The sequence below is a fragment of the Semicossyphus pulcher genome, unplaced genomic scaffold (genome assembly GCF_022749685.1).
Source record: "Semicossyphus pulcher isolate SPU_LCO1_2020_fin unplaced genomic scaffold, fSemPul1.0.p SCAF_1, whole genome shotgun sequence".
NCBI lineage: Eukaryota > Metazoa > Chordata > Actinopteri > Labriformes > Labridae > Semicossyphus > Semicossyphus pulcher.
The window spans coordinates 23946490-23965966 of NW_027211603.1; the positions used below are offsets into that span (position 1 = coordinate 23946490).

General features: G+C 41.6%; 2 protein-coding genes across 2 annotated transcripts in view; both read right to left on the reverse strand.

Annotated features, from left to right (window-relative positions):
* Positions 1 to 204: 204 nt before the first annotated feature.
* Positions 205 to 12546, reverse strand: smyd2a (SET and MYND domain containing 2a). Its single transcript, XM_069657469.1, has 12 exons — positions 12299 to 12546; positions 10561 to 10624; positions 9600 to 9710; positions 8482 to 8542; positions 6907 to 7034; positions 6314 to 6381; positions 5979 to 6081; positions 5760 to 5870; positions 4901 to 5021; positions 4575 to 4749; positions 3057 to 3165; positions 205 to 2707 (listed from the first exon to the last, which is right to left on the reverse strand). The coding sequence occupies exons 1-12, from the start codon at positions 12469 to 12471 to the stop codon at positions 2624 to 2626; spliced, it is 1308 nt and encodes a 435-aa protein (XP_069513570.1). The 5' UTR covers positions 12472 to 12546; the 3' UTR covers positions 205 to 2623.
* Positions 12547 to 15296: 2750 nt separating this feature from the next.
* galnt2 (UDP-N-acetyl-alpha-D-galactosamine:polypeptide N-acetylgalactosaminyltransferase 2) overlaps positions 15297 to 19477 on the reverse strand; it is a 61176-nt gene continuing 56995 nt past the window's right edge. Inside the window, 2 exon segments of the mRNA XM_069657988.1 lie at positions 15297 to 18847; positions 18938 to 19057. Of these exon segments, the coding sequence (XP_069514089.1) occupies positions 18692 to 18847; positions 18938 to 19057 (276 nt within the window). The 3' untranslated portion in view covers positions 15297 to 18691.

The window sequence follows — 19477 nt, forward strand, 5'->3', positions numbered from 1 at the left end:
ATTAGTCCATTTACCTCTCCCCTGTCTTTAAGGTGGTCTTTATTGGGCTAAAGGTTGACTTTTGTAAATAAATGGATTGTCACTGTCACTGTGTCAGCTATGTGATATCTATTTATTGATGCCATTAACTCGATGATTGATTGTATAATAGATTTTGTATGTCAACAGAATTCCCGGTTAGATAAAAATAAAATGAAGTATATATAGCAAAGCAAGTATCATACTGTCATTTATTGAGATCAGAGGCTCAGGTTTTTGTTTTGCATTCCAAAAGAATAACGTTCATGCCTGATAAAGTAACAGTTCATTACAGAAACATAGAAAAACATCACATGGGTGCCCTTCCTCCGGTTTTATACGTGCAGCACTATGTTATTTTTTCAGTTCATCCCTTGTGCCACATATTTTCATCTTTAATGACATCACAGAAAAAGAAAATATTATATGCATGCTCTTGAGTCAGGCCAGAAAATTAAATGAAGAGAGGTTTAAATGTTTTTTTGGCTTATGCAAACCACCTTTTTCCATTGTGTATTAAAAAACATTCACAATAATAAACATTTGGACCAGAGTTGCTGATTACATATACAGAGCTGTAAGGCAGGCGCCCTCTCAATGCATGTTTGCAGGGGACAAAAAGAGTCACCAAAGCAGGAGTTGCTACAAATATGACCACTGGTAACTCTTGACAACGGGCTTTTTCTAACCCCCAGTTACCCAGATTAACGTGGTTCATACAGTTGCATCCATAGTAAAAAAGGAGAGGAAGCTACAGGCGTTAAAGTAAAGGAATTAGACCCGCGCCTTTAGTTGAGACGGTGCATTGTATGAAGTCTGAAGGCAGGCCGACTGTTCGGTGACACAATCTGACAACATTGAAACTAAATGTGCTTACAGGCTTGCCATTTTGACATCATATTATCATAAAAACTGTACAAAATTTTGAGTGCAATATGAACCGCTAGTGATGATCTTTACATCCCCTTCACTTTCAACTTTGCATGCAGTGTGTAAAAGACAATTTACAAAGTCTTAAGATGTAAAATTGCAACAACAGACACAAAGTTCAGTTGCCTTAATGTGACATTTCTATTGAATGAGTTAATCTGTATCAGTTAGACAAAACTAGTTTTAGGACTGTAACTGCTCCTCCTCTTGTTGGGGTGTTTGGGGCGGCTGTCATTTGAAGTATTACACATGGGCAACCCTTCTGATATTGATTCTGAACCCTGCTGTACCACAACCTGCTGTATCAGTGACACTGTCGGATTAGTTAGGAGTACTTTCTTTTCAGCTGAAATGTATGCTTTGATAGTAAGACGCCACATTAGTCCAATTTTCTTTAGATCTGTTTAACTTTGCACTAAAACAGATTAAAGGGAGATGCATTCCCTTTTTAATAATAACATTAAGTGTATGATGAGGATGATAGAGAAGTAGATATTCTGCACACTGCTGTCAAAGTGATATCATTGGCAGAGTAATGCCATAATGCTTCTGAGAAAACACTAAAAAGGTACAATAATGCATCTCTTGACCAAAAGCAACAAAAGCTACAGTGTTGCGTTGTTTTCCTGAGAGCAAAGGGGCTCTGATCCAGGATCACTGGTCAGGTCGTAGTACCAATGTCTTCACTGTGACTTCAGATACAAACAGGTCTCAGATCAGCTCCCCTAGTTAAGGATACACTGTGAAGAGAGAATTGTAGCTGGTTCCTTGTCAGTGTAACATGGCCCTTTTGGTCAACAAGCCTCATGGAAAAAAACAAATACAAGATAAATAATAAACATGCAACTTGTTCTGGTTCAAGCAAATCATACGGTAAGACAAGCCAATCCAAACACTGCGTCTTCATTCAGGAATAGTTGTGTGCCTTCTCCTCTCTGTTGCTACGGACTACCTGATGCATGGTCAGTCACAGTTCACAGTTTAAACAAGAATCAAAGAAGTCAGAAACTCTGCTGCTGAATATTTGGTAGTTTAAATGCATTGGTTTTGGATAAGCCGTAATGCCCTCTGTAACAACTACTCACTAGTTTGTACAGAAGTCCAAAATCATTGAGTAAGTGCTGTGGAGCACAGCTGTGCAGCTTAAACTGCGGCAAACGACATAAACAACAGGGATTCAAGATCTGATGATGCGTTTACAGAACAATGTGAAACGTTACGGACTCACTGGGAAAGGAAGGCGGGGCAGAGTCAGAAAACGGAGGTTGTGTCGCTGAACACTTTGTTTCATCTAAAAGGCAGCTTTAAAAAGGCAGTGTTAAAGTTTTTCCTTTTTCTGCTGATGTGATCCTTTTTTGATTGTTAAACGGGTGCTGACTGTTGAATGAGCTTCATTTCAAACTGTTGAACTGGTGCTTTTCACTCCAGGTCTGACAGGAAGTGTCCCGCTGCAGATAAAAACATGGTCATCCTAATCCAGGATATGCTGACGGCAGACGTGAAGAGAAAAAAAAAGCCTTAATAAGGCCAGAAAAAACATCAGGTAGGCGACGTGAAGTGAGAGAGGTATAGGATGCATGGCATGCAGTTGTGTTATCTTGTTGTTGTTTTTGCTTGAAGAGAGGGTCCTCAATCTGTTGCCTCTCTATTTTTTGCTCCTCCTGCTCAACCTCCTTTATTTCTGCTCCTCGATCTCTCGTTTGACCTCCGCTACATAAAAGTGATCTTTACCATGAGCCACCTCCATGATGGCAAGTGCCTGTGGACATAAAAAACAGTGAATCATGTAAAGACGCCATATTCTTTGGACTGAAGTACAGTGTTGAGCACAGGCATTACTCATATATTTAAATGTTTATTAGTCAAACTACATTTGATTTTAACAGCTCATTTATCTTGTACTTGATTTTCTGTCATGACTCTAAAAACCCACAGTATTTTCCACCAAACTTTCAATCAATCTATTTTTATTTATATACATCAAATCATAATGAAAGTTATCTCAGGACACCTTAACAAAAAGAGCAGGTCTAGACTACACTCTTCATTTACAGACCCAAATATGTCACCTACAAATATGCCCATTGATCAGAAGAGTGCAAACGTACCTTCTTCAGAGCTTTGACTCCTTGTGACTTCCTCTCCAGCCCCAAATACAGACGTCCCAGTTTCAGATACATAGACGCAACGTTCAGAGAGTAAGCTGGGTAGTGAACACTGTGGAGAGAGAGCGTGATTTACACATCAAGGTAAGCGTTGAATTCCAGAGGAAACAAGATATCATCGATAATCATCGTCACATTTGGTTCTGCTGGAGTGTGACACAAGTTAAGAACATATCATGTGCATTAATATCAATATCATTTAGTATAATCAAGGTTGGAAGGACACTAAAAGGACATCATATAACGTGCTGCAGTGTATTCTGTCTGACAAAGAACACTTTATGTGAAAATAACTAAGTAAGAAGTAAATAAAACATCGACACATTTAAATACAGTTATCATTCATGAGGTCAAAGTTAAACTCTAAAATAAGAATTAAAATCCACATTTTTAGAAGAATTTTGTCTCGAAAAACTCTGAGATCTGGAGAAACTCTTGTTACAATATGATGTGGTGTGAAAAATGGGACAACAAATATACAGCAAAACACCCTGCTCACATACCTACTTTACTGTTCGAGTGCAAACCACAGACTGTATAAAAAGATGGACGACATGACAGCTCCCTAAAAGTGAAGCCAAACCCTCTCTATCGCCCCCTGCTGACTGGCTGCAGTATAGGTAGTAAAGCCCGCCTCCTCCATGTTGACAGATGGGACATGAGTCAAACTATGATATCAATGTACACATCTAATAAATGTTTCTCAAACATGGTTTCTGTCATTATAGCTAGTTCTTATCATGCGGATTTATGTCCAAGTGCATTTTTCTGACAAGTTTATTTTTAATCAGTTATTTGATGCTGTAAAAAGGATGATTGACAGCTCTGTTGACAAATACTGCTCCTGCAGCCGATCTGTTCTGGATTAACAGAGTAGAGGAGGAACGGTGAGAGGAGACGTGACTAAAACAATCACTACAGTCATTGAAGCTTCCATATCTGTGAGCGTCTGCTTCAGACCGACACAAGAAGCTGTTCTGCTGTTAAAACGTTGATGTGTGGGATCTTTGCCGTGTGTTTTGATTAGCAGAAGTGGCTATGGCGGCTCCACCGGCCGATCTCTACTGCGCAACTCTGGCTCCATATGATGTCCCCATCGCAAGATAGCAGCGCCTAGGGACTATTTGGGCATCAATTTCGTACGATGAGAGCAAATGGAGACACGTCGTCCATCTATACATTATATACAGTCACTGCTTCATACAAGTTCACCCAGCAGGATTTGAATAGTAAAGACAAACCACTGTGTCGGTGCTACATTTCTACCACCTCTGCAAACTTAATTAGACTGAAGCTCTTCACAACTGAGATTAAATTCTTACAGACAGCCCACACAACCACTCAATTCACTGGGCTTCATAGTCCGCCTCCACACTGGGACTGTCTGACAATAGTGCTGCTGTGCAACACTTTGACTTATCTAACAAGGATCAATCACAGCCTCCCTGCAGATCTATTTACCTATATGGGTGAATGATCTTCTCTCCATAGCTCATAGCTCCGTCCCAGTCCTGCATGTAGAGACATACACCCATGGCCTGATACATCATGTGAAGCATGTAAACGTTGGTGTCTGCAAATATGGCCCCCATCTTCTCCTGGCTGAGCTCACACATCTCCAGCAGCTCACTGGGGGGTGCCACAGAGTCAAGGAATAAAGACACAAACGATGCAGAGAGAGTGCAGGCTGTAAAAAAAAGAAAGCACCGACAGACTGTGCAGGAAATGACTTCAGATCAGACACAGAAAGGTGGGAGAGAAAGTGTTTCAACAGAGACGGAGGATATTTTTGTAGTGTTTGGCTCTCCTGAACTCCTCGATGACATTTTTGGCGTAATGGACCATGGATCGCATTTCCTCTGGCTCTGGTGGAGAACTCAGCTTCCTGATCTCCATTTTTTCATTGTCCTAAAAACAAATTAAGGAAACAGTTGTTCAGTTACATTTACTACACAAGATACAAAGGAGGTTTTGTAAGAAGTACAATGGTTTAACTAAAACAGATGATTCAATTTCATACAACTGTACACACTAGTCTGACCAGCACACAGCATGCTGATGTTGGAATAGTGACAACATTAAATATACTCAAACAAATCTAAAGTTGTGGGACGTTAAATAGATCTACTTTGATCAAGATGATTTGGTGTCGCCTGATGAAACGCACAAGGGGAGCTCACAGTTGGAATTTATAACAAACTTGATGAGACAGAAAACATAAAATGATCCCATTTTCAAAAAGAAATTTTCCAAAAGTTATCTTTTTCCAAAGTCAAGAGGATACTACAACGTCCAGTATCATATTATTACACTAAAAAAAATGGTGTACAAATTAATATGAGTTTGCTTTTCATTAAACTTATACAGCTAACGGTGCACGGACCGCCGGGGCTTACAAGATAACACTTAAAGCCGCGCTCTCATACACTTCATGAAAGCATTTCACAGCTGAACTATGTCAATCATCTTGCATGTAAACACACACTGTAATTCACTCTGATCTGTCACAAGCAGACTGGGATGTCTGCCAGACGCTGGTTCATTGAGATTTTTTGTTTTTGTTTTTACATTGATACATAAAAGGGCATAAAAAGGCCTTAATCCAAACTTAATGAAGGTGAGCTAAAGAGAGACACGGTGTTGTACCTTGGACTTGGTGCTGCACTCAGTACACTGGCATGTGAAGAAGTAGGAATCTAACAACCTCTCTCTCCTGTCCTCTGTCGGATAGAGCAGATCTATGTAACTGTTAAACACCTGCGGAGAGAGAGGGAGGGAGATCGATTGAAAAAAAACATTTAGCAGGTGGATGTGGACATAAAATTGCTGTATCTTTGCTGCTAAATGGGTCCAGTGTTGACTTACCTCATCTCCAGGGTTAATCTCCTTCACAGCTCTGACCTCAGCCACTGTGCCTTTATATGTCACTATTACATTGGGACTACAGCTGTGGTTCATCAGTGCTACACTGGAAGGAAGAAACAAGAGGAGAATTCAAAAATGAGTCTTTAGAGAACTCTGCTCAAAGCATTGCAATGAGCACCTTTACGATGTTGAGACTTCATGATGGCTCATTAAACAGGCACCATCAGCACAACAGTCAGCAACTGCCTTTATATTGGTGTGTGGGGAAAGGTTTATTTCCATAGACATGCAGTATATTTGTCCAATCGTCCCAACCTTCTATATGCGCTACTTACTCGGGAAAAACAGCTGAACCCAGATGGGAGAGCTCCTCATCCTCTATAGTAAAACCATTACAGTTAACCTGGAGGAAGACAGGGGGGGACAGGGCAAAAGAAAAGAAGGGAAGACACAAACAGACGGAGGGAGGAACAGAGAAAAGCGGGGTGAGTCATATGATAATAACAAAATTGCAACACCCTATACTCACCTGTGCTGTAACACCTCCCTGTCAGCACTGACAGACGGATCAGATTAAAGAGTACCGTGCAGTAATACACACAGGACCAGTGGGTGTGTGATAGGTCCGGGAATGATGCATGCGAGTATAAACGTATCGTATTTGCACATGGTATGTAACTGTTATGTGTTGTAACGTAGCATGCCCCTTCAAACATCAATGTCAATCACACGATGGTAACAAAACACACCCAAACAAAGATCCTGTTTCCTTGTAGGAACAGAGATGCAGAAACTGTACAGTCATATGTTAGCGGTCTGGGAGGGACATCATCTCTATAAGATCAGGCACAGTGTGTCCTGTTGATTATTGGTCGTTTGTGAAAAGCTTTTTGTAAAGCTTAGTTAAACAAGTATTATCCAGCTTTACCTGTGCAAAGAGTTCAGTGAGAGCCTGCTCGTCGGGGAGGTCGCTGATGTGTCTGGAGTAGAAGTGGTGCAGTGCTGCTATGTCTGCCTGGTTCATCTCGTCCTTCTCGCTGTCCATCTTATCTAAGTCTGGAGCGAGAGACATGACAAAAAAACATCAGGAGAGACAGAAAAGAAATGAACAGAAAAAAATTGAGAAATTGTCAATAAAATAAACTAGACCTTCGTAAAGAGACCATCTTAAATGTAGAAGGTTTGGAGTTTATTAGTTCAGTTTGCTTGCTGTTAAGGAGCTCTTTAGCCTGACAGACAGATTCTGATCATATCTGGATTTAAAATGTCATTTTGATGGATGTTACTGGGCAGTGAGGCTCCCCTGAGGATAACCTCTCCCTGAGTGTTCCTCTAGCCTCAGGATGAAATGTCCACTTTGCAATCAAAACATCTCATACTTTGTACACATTGTGATCTTTCCATAGAACGACTTTGCTACTGTCAATAGTGAAGGCAATAAACACTGCAACCTCATTGGTCCACCAGCTGGAAAGGAGACTTTAAGTCTGTCAGAGGCGGAACGACTTTGCCCCACCAGTCCACCTCTGTGCGTTTGACATAGAAGAGGAAACGTAACAGAGGTGTCCGAATCCCGCCTTGAACTGGCTGTTAAAGGGGCTTATGATTGGCATCACTGGTGACAGGGCTCAGAAAATAAGTAAATAAAAATGTAAATGATAAAGATTAAGGATGAAATATGACATTGTAACATACACATGGTTCCCCAGTAGAACCACTCAGTGTTAAGGGAGTTCAGAACATGCTGAGGCAGTAGGCCATGTGTCATTGTCAGTCACACACACACACACACACACACACACACACACACAGACCAGTGGCACCAGGCAGCAGCTGGCCACTGATTTGCTTTGTGTGCATGAGAGACAGGTGTGAAGGTTAATTCTGTGTCAATCCTCTGCTGACACATCTGAGCTGCCAACAACAGTTCAGACTAAATGATATTACTACACGGAGCACTGAAAACTGTTTGTGGGCGCCTACAGGGAGCTACAGGGAGCACTGTCTTGTTTGTGACACACACACCCTCTAACCCCTTTACAGCGTGTGAGCAGCTTCAACTGTTCAGGACTTATTTCAGTAACACCACACTTGAATTACTCTTCATCAAATAAGCAAAACACAAATGGCTGTAATAATGCGTTAAATCTGACCCGAGAACATATGACTACATCTAAGAGCAGCTTAGCGTTCTCACAGTCCCCAAAAGAAGAGGGTTTAAGGCTCTTTCTCACAAGCACAGTGGCAGTGTTATTTCAAAGGAGAGGAGAGAACATGAAATTACAGAACCCAGGAGCTTGGGATTTGAGTCCCAGCGCTGTGCACACTACAGTGAATGAAAAGAGACAGAACCAGGACTGGAGGCTACAGCTGAGGATATTAATAGACACACTGCTACTACTACAGACACAGAAAGATCACACACACACACTGCATGTAACTAACATTGCTGCAAATGTAACTACTCATACACACACATATATTCACACACACATCTGCTTACGTGATTCGAACTCTTTGAGCAGCAGCAGTCTTTCTGAGGGGGTGCGCTCTGTTGTGACTCTCTGCAAAATAAAACACAGTCCAGACACATGAGGTTAAAGAAGCTACATCATGCAATATAAAACTCATCATAAAGTTATTTTTCAATACATTAGTATGTCGAATAAATACGTATGTCTAAGCTGACTCAGCTGAGTCTAACTGCATGATGGCAGAACTGGTTCCAGGATCTTTGACGTGGGACCGACTGTTTGATTTAAACACTGAGGTGAAACTTCAACTTGCCAAACCTATGTTTGCAGTGCATTTGTATATTTTGCTTGTAATGTTAAACGCCTCATGTCCGATGAGTCAACTCTCTGAACTACAATAAATGAATAGCCAAGACTTAACACCTTCACACTCCTATCTGCGACTCATGTAAAAGTATACAAATTAAACAGTTGAATTACAGGTGGTTTGTTGGATAAAAGATGACCACGCTCATAAAACCAACTGCAAATTAAAACAGGCCACTTTTATATCTGACTCTTTATCTTAGTTTAAAATTTGTTTAAATGTTACAAACTATGTCGTCAAAATCTCTCACAGCTCTTTTTGCATTAGTCTAGTTTATCTCAGTGTCAAAAGCGTTGCTGCTTTAAGATAAGACAAAATATGTTCCCTTAAATTTTCACGTATTTCAAGTTTGTATCGATTATACTAAATTAATTCAGACATTCTTATAATCTCACATCTAACTCCTCTGCTTGCTTTTACATTGCTGTTAATGTTGAAATCCTTTCCTGCAGAGACATCCACATTGTTCCAAATAGGGTTGGGCAATATGCCAATATATATTGTTAAAACAATATCAAAATCTCTATCGTTTGTGTTTTTCTATATCGTCTCAATCTTGACGTCACAAAACCAGCAGCTGAACTGCTTTATGGCTCTTTTACAACATTTTGAGAGCGCTTTACGTTCTAATCCTTGCATCCTTAAACCTGGAGCGAACCATAGAGGGAGGCGCTGTTTATCAACATGGACATTAACGTGCAGAAAAGGACTCAGGCTCAGCCCAAGCGACAACAGAAACTCAGTACTTTTTATTTGTCAAGTATTTAGGTGTCATTTCACCTGTTTCACGATGAGCCTCGCCACCAGTCTGACAGTCTCTGACGGACACCAGTTTTCCCCATAGGCCACCATAGCTACACACTCCAGCTTATGCATGGCCCAGTCTCCTCTCTGCATGTATTCACACAGGGAGAGAGAAAAACAGAAACAGTTGGTAACCCTCCATTGTTACAGGAAGTTACCCCATTCAAGAGCACAAAACATGGTAGAACGTCCAGAGACTGAGAAGCAGGAAGGTGAGACAAAAAAGAGACTTGTATACAATGTACTTATCCATAAACTATTTAACAGCAATTTGTATAAGCTAGACAGGAAATCATCCATAAATTATTAGTCCAGGCACTTACAACACAATCTCTCTCTCTCTCTCACACACACACACACACACACACACACACACACACACACACACACACACACACACACACACACACACACACACACACACACACACACACACACACACACACACACACACACACACACACACACACACACACACACACACAGACACTCCTCAGTTTTACTGCAGAGCACTGAGTGTGTTTTTGTGCCTTAAACGTTAAACTAGACAGATACATTTGGAGGAAAGATTGAATTGTCATAGCAACAGCAGTGTAAGCGTGTGCTCTCTATATTACTTGCGGGCTGCTGCCTGCATGGAGCTCTGCCGAAGCGGTTCTCAATGTTTGGTCCAAAGTCCCATTGGTGAGGCACAAGAGCAGTAAATTTAGTTCCTTTAATCTATTCTGTGGTGTGTGTGTGTGTGTGTGTGTGTGTGTGTGTGTGTGTGTGTGTGTGTGTGTGTGTGTTGTCGCCCGCACAGATGCACACAAAAGGCTCAAACTGGCCAGAACAAACGAAGGCTGATAAAACATTAATTGTTAGATCACAGATTCTGTCAGACAGAAAAAACAAGGAAGCATGACAAAGCACAAAATGAAGCAGAAGGCACTCTCACCTGACAGTCCACATTGCAGTAGTAGGCCTGCTTACATTTGCCACACTTAAAAAGGTCTTCTCTCCTGTAATGACATGTAGACACAACAGTTTACTCCACTACCGCTGTGATAAGTGGCAGTGGTGTGACATTTAGTCTGCACTGCAGGATTCATTTGTATACATCTGCACATAATGAAACAGTGTGCACCTTAATCTGGGGAGATATCATTTCACCTACGACGTTTAGATATTTGGTATATTCATTGTTGAATGAGATTTGTTTGTTTTAGTCCTGTGACAAAAGGTGAGAAGCACAGATGAAAACGCATCAGCTCCCGCACCAACAGAAGAAAGGTTGTTGCCAAAACTTTATTTTTACTTATGAAAGTTTCAAATAAATGCATTACAGTAACAAGTTTCAGTTAAGTCCTTTGCCAATTGTCCAAAACAAAAAAGGGTCACTTTGCAAAGCGATTAAAGATCACTATTACAGCAGGGGACACAACCACAAAGTTGTATGTCTTGCTGTGTTTCTGACTGTGCACAAAGAGCAGACACACAAACACACACGTCCATTTCCACACACACACACACACACCCCTGTCCTTCTCATCCCTTGGCTCCTCCTCTCTTGGGACAAATGGACAACTATATTTAGCACCTTAACCTTTTACTGCTCTACAAACCTTAGGGGCAGCTCGGCCAGGCCTTGAAAGTGAGTGGGTGACAGGGCGAGACAGCCACAGAGTTTCTCAAAGACTGTTAAATGCATTTTGCATTTTATTTCAATTAGATAAGGAAGCAACCTAGACTGGTAAACCTCAAAATAAAGTAGCAGATTAACCTTCCTGTAAGTTTTCGACAGTATGCCTACACACACCCACACATGTCAATACTGTATGAATGTTGTAGGCCGGCCTTTCAAACCACTCCACATCCTACACCGTGCAAGCATGGGCTAAAAACTACCAACACAAGACTCAGATTCATAATACGTTTTTATTTCACTCATAAAGTTACTTTTTGTAATTTCAATTTTTGATAATTTTGAAGTTTGGTACCTGGCATGCATATATTTTTGCTTCCAGGATCCAAGAACACATGGTATATTTGATGTATCATAGAGGCAGACTCTAGCACATACATCCAGTGACGATACATTTAAACATCAATTTGCAGAAGGCAAACTTTAAATCTTAACCAGAAATAATCATAACAGAGTGTGATATCAAGAAGACCTCGTGTTTCCTTCTAGGTGCATAAAAGCAGGTGTATGGTATGTTGGGATAAACAGAGGCTGTCTTTATACAATCAGAAATGTCTCACTATGACATAAAGAAAAGCCTGCGCCTGTAACTGGATACACTAACTGTAAGTATGAGCAACATAACTGTGTTAGTATGTAAATAAGCTCACGTTAAAGCCTGCTTTTTTAAATGTTGGCTTTAAAAACTAAGTAAGGCTGTTGTACGTGAATGTAAGCATTTATAATAGACTCTCCTGTCTCTGCAGTGTCACAATTAAGTGCTGCAGTGTCAGGTGAGCTGCCTCACCGCACTGACCCATATAAGCCTGCACCAGCTGGGTAGGTGTCCAGAGGTTTACATGCTAACCTAGCTAGGTCACACCGTTAGCTAACGTTGAACAGACAGACCACCCACTTAGTTTGGTTCAACTCGTAAATATGCTACGAGGCTGAAGGTGACAGTTGTCGCAGTGTTTTATCAGCTGTCTCACACAGGTAGGTGAGATGTTACCTGGTGAAGCAGTTCTCACAGTGCGCTCCTCTCTCATTCACTGTCAACACGTAGGAGTAAGCAGGGCAAGCGAACACCAGCTCCCCCACCGCGAAGTGCCTCACCGCCCGCAGGCCTCTGCCTCTGTCCGGGCTCAGGAACCTCTCCGTCCCCTCTATGCCTTCGTTCTTCATGGTTTGTTCTGGTTACGGTTCTTCGGTCAGATACTACCGACCAGCACCACCACCTGTGTATGCTGGGCGCTGTAATCAGCTTCTGCCTGCCTGAGCTCCTTCTTCCTCTGCGGTCCTCTGGGTGCGCGGTGTGTGGCTCTTACCGCCCCCTGCTGGAGAGGCGAAAACACAGAGACACACACACACACACACACACACACACACACACACACACACACACACAATACAGTGTAATACTAATGCTCCACCATAGTCAAAGTAGCAATAACTCAAAGTAGCAATAACTCAAAAAAAACAACTCTTTTACAAAAAAAAGTCCTACATTCAAAATGACGGTGCATGCTCCAGCAGGATGGCTATGACACATTAAAGAGTAATGAAATGCACTTTTTGTTTTACTGTCCTTTATATCATAATTTCAGATGTCTCATTTTCAGCAACATGCCTGCAGAGTGTCCTGTTTTGTTTCGTATGTCTGATGAATGCAGACTTCAGTGCCTCTTCACACACAAAGTATTTCAGTTGGCTAACTTTGTGTTAAATGCTTTTCAACAGCGTAGTATGATGCTTTATGTTTGATTTTAGGTAAAAGGTACAGTCTGTGCAAGTAGCGCTCAAGTTATGTTTAAGGAGAAGGATTGTTTTTTTCATACTTTATTTGACATTGTTTGAGGTGTAGCTGTTCTTGTGTTCTCATTGTATCGCTGCTCTTGTTTGTTTTGTTTGTAGTGTCTTGTAAGCCCTAAGGCTGTTTAACATGGTTTAGGTTAGACTCCTTGTTGTAACAAAAGAAAAGTATTAATGCAACAGCATAAATGGATAGAGAGAGAAGTTTGAGGGAGGTTCTCCCCAGAAAAGCCAGGCTCATAAAGAATTGAGTTTAAAGATCTTAAATGACCTACTGAGAGTTTTAACCTCCTTCAAAACCTCTGGGTTAAGTCTGACCAATGACTGTGAGCTGCTCCTTTTTCACAGAACAGTGTAAAAGCTTACTGTACATCCTGGCTGAGCAAACCTCTGCAGCCAGGTTTTTATAGAAAACTTCCCCAGAAGATTAAAGACCATTTTAGCAGCATATAACCGCCCATGGTTTGGAAATGAGGTCAAAGACATGCAGCAGCCTCGAATACCTTTGTTTTTCATGTTGAAGAATCGCAGAAAAACATGGAACAAGGAACTATTTTCTTCAGTTGCTATAAAATGCAATTTGGGACTAAACCTCAGTTATTTGACCGTGCAACGCAGATTACCTTCATTATAAACGTAATTAACCTGACTGTTTGCTCCAGTTACCCATCTGTGCTGGGGGAAATATTATCCATCTGCATTGTTCTGACATTGGAGGCTTGGTTTATTTCCAGGCAGCTCTTAGGCCTGCAGAGATCCGCCATAACAGGAAACATTATTTGTATTATGTAATTGTTAGGACCACTAAATGTTACCACGTAATTATTTGAAAAGACTCAGGCTCACATTTCTACAAAATAAAATCCAAACCCAGGTAACAGCATTTCACTGATGGATGGCAGAAGCCCCTTCTTAAATATTAAAGTTTCAGAAGACATGCAAAATTCATGTGCAGCTGCCATATTGTCTTGTACTGTGAAGGTTTTTGCAGACAGTCCAGATCCTTTGCTGCATACCTGTAAAAACTGCAACAGAAACCTAACTATACTTTACATCTCGGTGTTTGTGTGGTTTTGTATCTTCTGAGACAGAAGCAGAGCAACATACTCGACACAGTTTAGTTTATATATATAAATGCATTTATTTAAGTTAATCATTTCTCCTCAGTCAAAGTTGAATTTTCTGCAGTATCTATAAAACAGGGAACAGTTAGAAGCGCTGTACAGTCAGACAACAAAACTAGGAACCGCGGCTGAGTACACTGTGTATATATGTACATACTGTACACACACTGATGTAGGTATATACAAAAATATACACTTTTACATGTGTGACCCCCTCGTGCCATAACACCAACAACCTCTGTCATTCAATGACGCCACATTCCTGTTAGAAAACTCATTAATACCCCATTGATTCAAACTCCTCCCTATTGATTACTATTGGTTCTTTGTAGGTCATTACTGGTTGATGAGACTTGTACAGTATAGTGTCGTATGTGCATGTTAAGCCCCTCTTATGCCCTGACACACTCTTGCTGCCACTCGTAGCAGAAGATAGAGAAGCTTAAGCAGTCCTGAGCTCGATGTCTCAGCGGGGCTTCTCACGTTAGAGAGGGCTGTTCTCCTGTTAATCCTCAGGGGGTATTTAAGGTGGGCTGAAGGGGTAAGACATCCCTCTGGATAGGACACATGGTGACAAAACTGAGAGAGCACGAACACCTGACCTTCACTCATCATTTCTTCTTAAACTCCATCAAGTAACCGTTTGATTGTTGCCCTCGAAAACACAGCGAGTATGAATGAAGTCCTGCTGGCTCAGTGGGGAGGACGCTCTTGTTCACTGACTGGTGTTCAGCCCCCTTTTAATGCTAATTAAGATGATTTTCTTCCTCTGAGCTTTTCCAAAAGTTTAAAACACAAACAAATGACAAACATCAAATTAAAGACAAAGTAAGCGTCGTTTTGACTCCCCGTCCTTGTAAAACTGACACCAAATCAGCAGCTAAGAGCAATAATCCCCCCCGCCGCGTCCTGCAGGTTGAGCTTAGAAAAAAACAAAAGGAAATGCACAACATACTGGAGGCAAAAGTGCACCCAACACTGAACAATTTCCCTGCAACTCGTTTCCAAAGACTTTCACTCGGTCTCATTCTTCCTCATACAGTGAAAACAGGAAGTAACTTTGGCACAGTGTGCTAAAGATGTAAACATTTAATCATCCAATCAAAGTGAGGCGCTGCACTACTAAATTAATACAGTCGTTCTCCTCTGTTTGTACATCACACAACATAATACAAAATAAAATAATAATCTTTCATCTTCACAAGAGTAAGACTAGTTTAAAAAGAAAAAGGCTTTAAACACATCAGCACCGCTGTAGCAGACAGTGTAGCCATGGTCACTCAGGTGTGTGCAGTCTGCCTGTTCAGTTACCGCTGCCTGCATATTCATGGAGGTTTAACGACAGGAAGAACCAAAGATCAAGAAAATGTGATTAAGAAAAAAAACTGTTTGTTGGTGCATTGTGCATCAGAAGTTTACTAGCTTGAGTCCCTTTTTCTTTCCTCTTCTGGTTTCTACTTGTTGCCCAACAGAGGCGTGACACTAGAGGGCGCTATACACCACCCATAACATAATTAAAGGTCAATATTTTATGACACGTTAATACTTAATTGCAGAATTAAATCAAATTAGGAGGCTACATTTTTATATCGACCCAATCAACCGATCAAAACCTGACAGCTCTTTTATCATACACGTGAGAGATTAATTAATTTAAAATGATCGTACCTGCAGCGAGCTTATCTGAAGAAGTCTTTAACTTCACACCCACCCTGTGAATTATACCCCAAAACAAAAAACACCACGTGTGTAAAGACATGCCTGAAAAGCAAAAAAGTATGTCATAGTGTCCAAAACTGTGTTTCGCTAAGCCTCTGATTTGACTGCAGACAGTTTGGATGCTGAAAATTAATAAAAATGATAGTCCAATCAGCCACAGTTATAATTATTGAATTGCAAGTAAATCCACGTCCTGATTGACACGAAATCTAACCCTACATCAGATTGGGCCCTAGAGTCTGGTCATCATAGCTCTCACATCTAGGCTGGCCCTCGGGGTCTGGCCTCAACAGCTGCAGGGTCCTGCAGTTGAGCAGCACAACGCAGCAACCTGTCAAGTCACAGGATAGGCTTTTCCACCAGCTGCAGCTTCAGCTGACCTTCTCCTCTCACTCTGCTAACAGTTATAATGAATGATTAAGACAAGGCAAACATCAGGGACAAGGAACAAATTGAAGGAAGACAAACAAAGCGTTGGAACATAGGAGGAAAAGTATCAGACAACACAGACAACACGACCAGCTGTCTTTGTCGGTTTTGGTTACTCAGAAAAAAGAAAGAAAAATCGGAGGAAGTAAGAATGTGAATGTTTGTTTGAGAGAACGAGAGTCATGTTGAGTATCAAAGGAGATATTTGACATTAAAGAACACTTGAGGCTGCCGCTTCTCTCGAAAACAAATGAGCAAAAACATGATTTTTATGGGAATTGCTGCCGTACAGTATTTACGTTCAAAGATGTTTGGTGTCTATGCTTTGAAGCTGCCGAGCGATGAGTCACTCCGAATTCAATCAAAACCAAATTTCCCCAACTTGCACCATCATTACTCATCAATGACTCACAGTAGGATGGGTTAGAGCGGTGAAGATGAGCTGTAGTTGAATCTACGGAGAGAAACACAACAGGCACCAGGTAATGGGCCTGATGTGAGACGCATGTACTGTAAACAGCATCAGTAACACTATCAGGTAACAAAGGTGACATCACTCTGTTTGGTGACATATTGTTCTGCAGAATGAAGCAGCTCGCCAAAATCAGTGTCCTCATTTGCATTTCTCATTTGCATGTGCAATTAAGAAGAGTCTGCTCACCTCCAGCAGGACAGAAAGAAAACAAACAGGAAAACCTTGTTTATCGCCGTTTTAAACTCCTGAGCAGATGGCTCATGTAAGCGACACAACGCAGAAAACTAAATGAGATGATGGAAAACACAAGTGACCGAGTGGAACTGTGGGAAACTGTTGACGACACATGCAGCTTCTCAGAACACGTGTATGCAAAGTTTATGCTGTGTGACTGCAGCCATGACTTTTCGACCCTTTTCTTCGTGCATCTGTTCTCAGGCTGCAATAAACAAGGTTTTACTTTGTCAGCAAACACAGGAGACCTCTTATGTCAAGGGCAGAATGAGCTCTGATGTTTCCCTCTGTTGCCGTGCAAGCGCAGAAAGAAACAAATATCTAAATGATGTCTGTGCTCGCTGATCTGGTAAGTATTATTTTGTTGCAGTGAGCACCTGTTAGCTGTCGCGGAAAAGCTGCAACATCAAATCAAGTTTGGTGACATTATTAGACAGTAACCTTCCTACAATGTGAATATGGACACAGGCAGAGGAAATGATCCGTGCAGAACAGAAGAAGCTGAATCGCTCCATAGAGAGCAGTTAGAGAGCAGCACTGTGTGTGAAGAAAAACTCGTTTAATCGCTCCCCTGAATTCCTTTAACACAAAACATCCATTTGAAATTTGGTTCCATTTGTTGTTTTTTAGACAAAAGCAAATAAAATAAGACGGAAAAGAGATTCTGTTTTGTTTCTTTAGAGACATAATGGTGTAAGAAGTGAAGATGCTGCAGCAGCCAGTGCTACAGCCTGAAGAGCATATCCTGAGGGCGGGGCTTCAAGACACTTCCTGGTTTCAGGAACTGCACTTCCGGCCTACAACTGGTGTCAGGCCCCCCTCCACAGCAGAGAAGCTCCACTCAGGACCCCATTCCTCCTCCCAACACAACCCTAGGTAGAACACAGAGCATTCATCTCTCCACTTCTCGTAGATTCCTGTAAACCAATGAGAGTAAACTGAAGGAAAAGCTCAATGCATCGAGTCCTTTTCCTCCTTTTACATCACTCTATGCTGAAAACCACAACCTGAAGCCTCCGTCTGCCGTTACAGGCTCGAGCTCGATGTGGTACAAACAAAGAGAGAGCACCGGAGAGGAGCAACGACACCCATAATCTGATTTTTCAAGAACAAAAAACTCCTGCGAACTTCAGTAGAGAATTACCAGCAAGAAATAAAAAATATTAATAGGAAAATAAAATTATTACAAAGTAAAAATGTCAATGAGTTCCTTTTCACCAGCATTTAAGAAAGTAAAAGAACAGAAAGAATTCACTCGTTTGCCTCCTGAACCATCAATGGAAAACACTGAGGTATGTTGTTTGGATGGAAAGCCCCTTCATCACTTTATCCTCACTGTGATCATCATCCTTCCACCAAATACAGTCAGCTTGCTGTTTACTCCTCTATGGTCTACAAGCCCCTCCCCCCGTGGGTGTGGCTCTTTGTTTTTTGGGAGGGGTTAGGTGGGGGAGAGGTGTATAGACGTGATTGGCTGCACCTCTGAGGAGGAGGAGGAGGAGCGAGAGGGATCCATTAATCCATCAAGTTTGTCTTTCTCATCTCTTCATCTGTGTCTCAGAGTCTGTTAGTGTCTCTATCAGATATCCTTTCTCAGGGTCTCTAGCGCCCCCTATGATTGTAAATTCAGGGTGAACTTCCACTGCTGGTTGAGGCTCGTGCTGCAGACCTCCACAGTGAGTCCGCCCATCCTGGCACTGCGGCTGTCCAGGCAGAGGTTACTGCCCAGGTGACGGAGCTTCGAGTTGGAGTCGACCTGCTCCCATTTCTGTTGAGACACAACGGTGTCATGAAAGAGTTAACATTTAGAGTGCAGAGATTCTACAAATGAGAGCAGCTCTGTTGCAGTGTACATCACCTGTCTGCTGTCGTTCTCTCGACAGCCTTGTAGTTTGATGAGGGAGCCGGCTGTTCTGTCCACCACCGTCAGACACAAGTCCATGTGTTTGACTGACTTATCTTTAGTCAGGGCCCACTCCTTTAGAGAGTAGAAACACCGTAAGCTTTAAAGCATACACACTTTAGTCTAAAGTCTTCACACTTATTTATTAGAACCCGAAAGATATGTTATTCAAATGAGCGCCAATATGAAAACAATGCTATGATTGATTATGAAATGGTGTCATCATACAGTGTGTACAGTAGAGCCTGCTCTGACTCCATAGTTTATCCTCTCAGCACAGCATCAGAGCTGAGCAGACTGTGCTCCACAATAGAGTTGGTTGACAAAGTATAGTTCTGAGTACATTTGATTAGTTATATTGGTGCTCAACCCACGTAGAAAAGGTCTTTTGTAATCCGGCCGACATACTGACATTCAGGAGATCCCTTAGAAATTGGTATCAGCTTTAAATATCAAATGTGTGTGAGGCTGTTTTATTTTTGATGAGATTAAAGT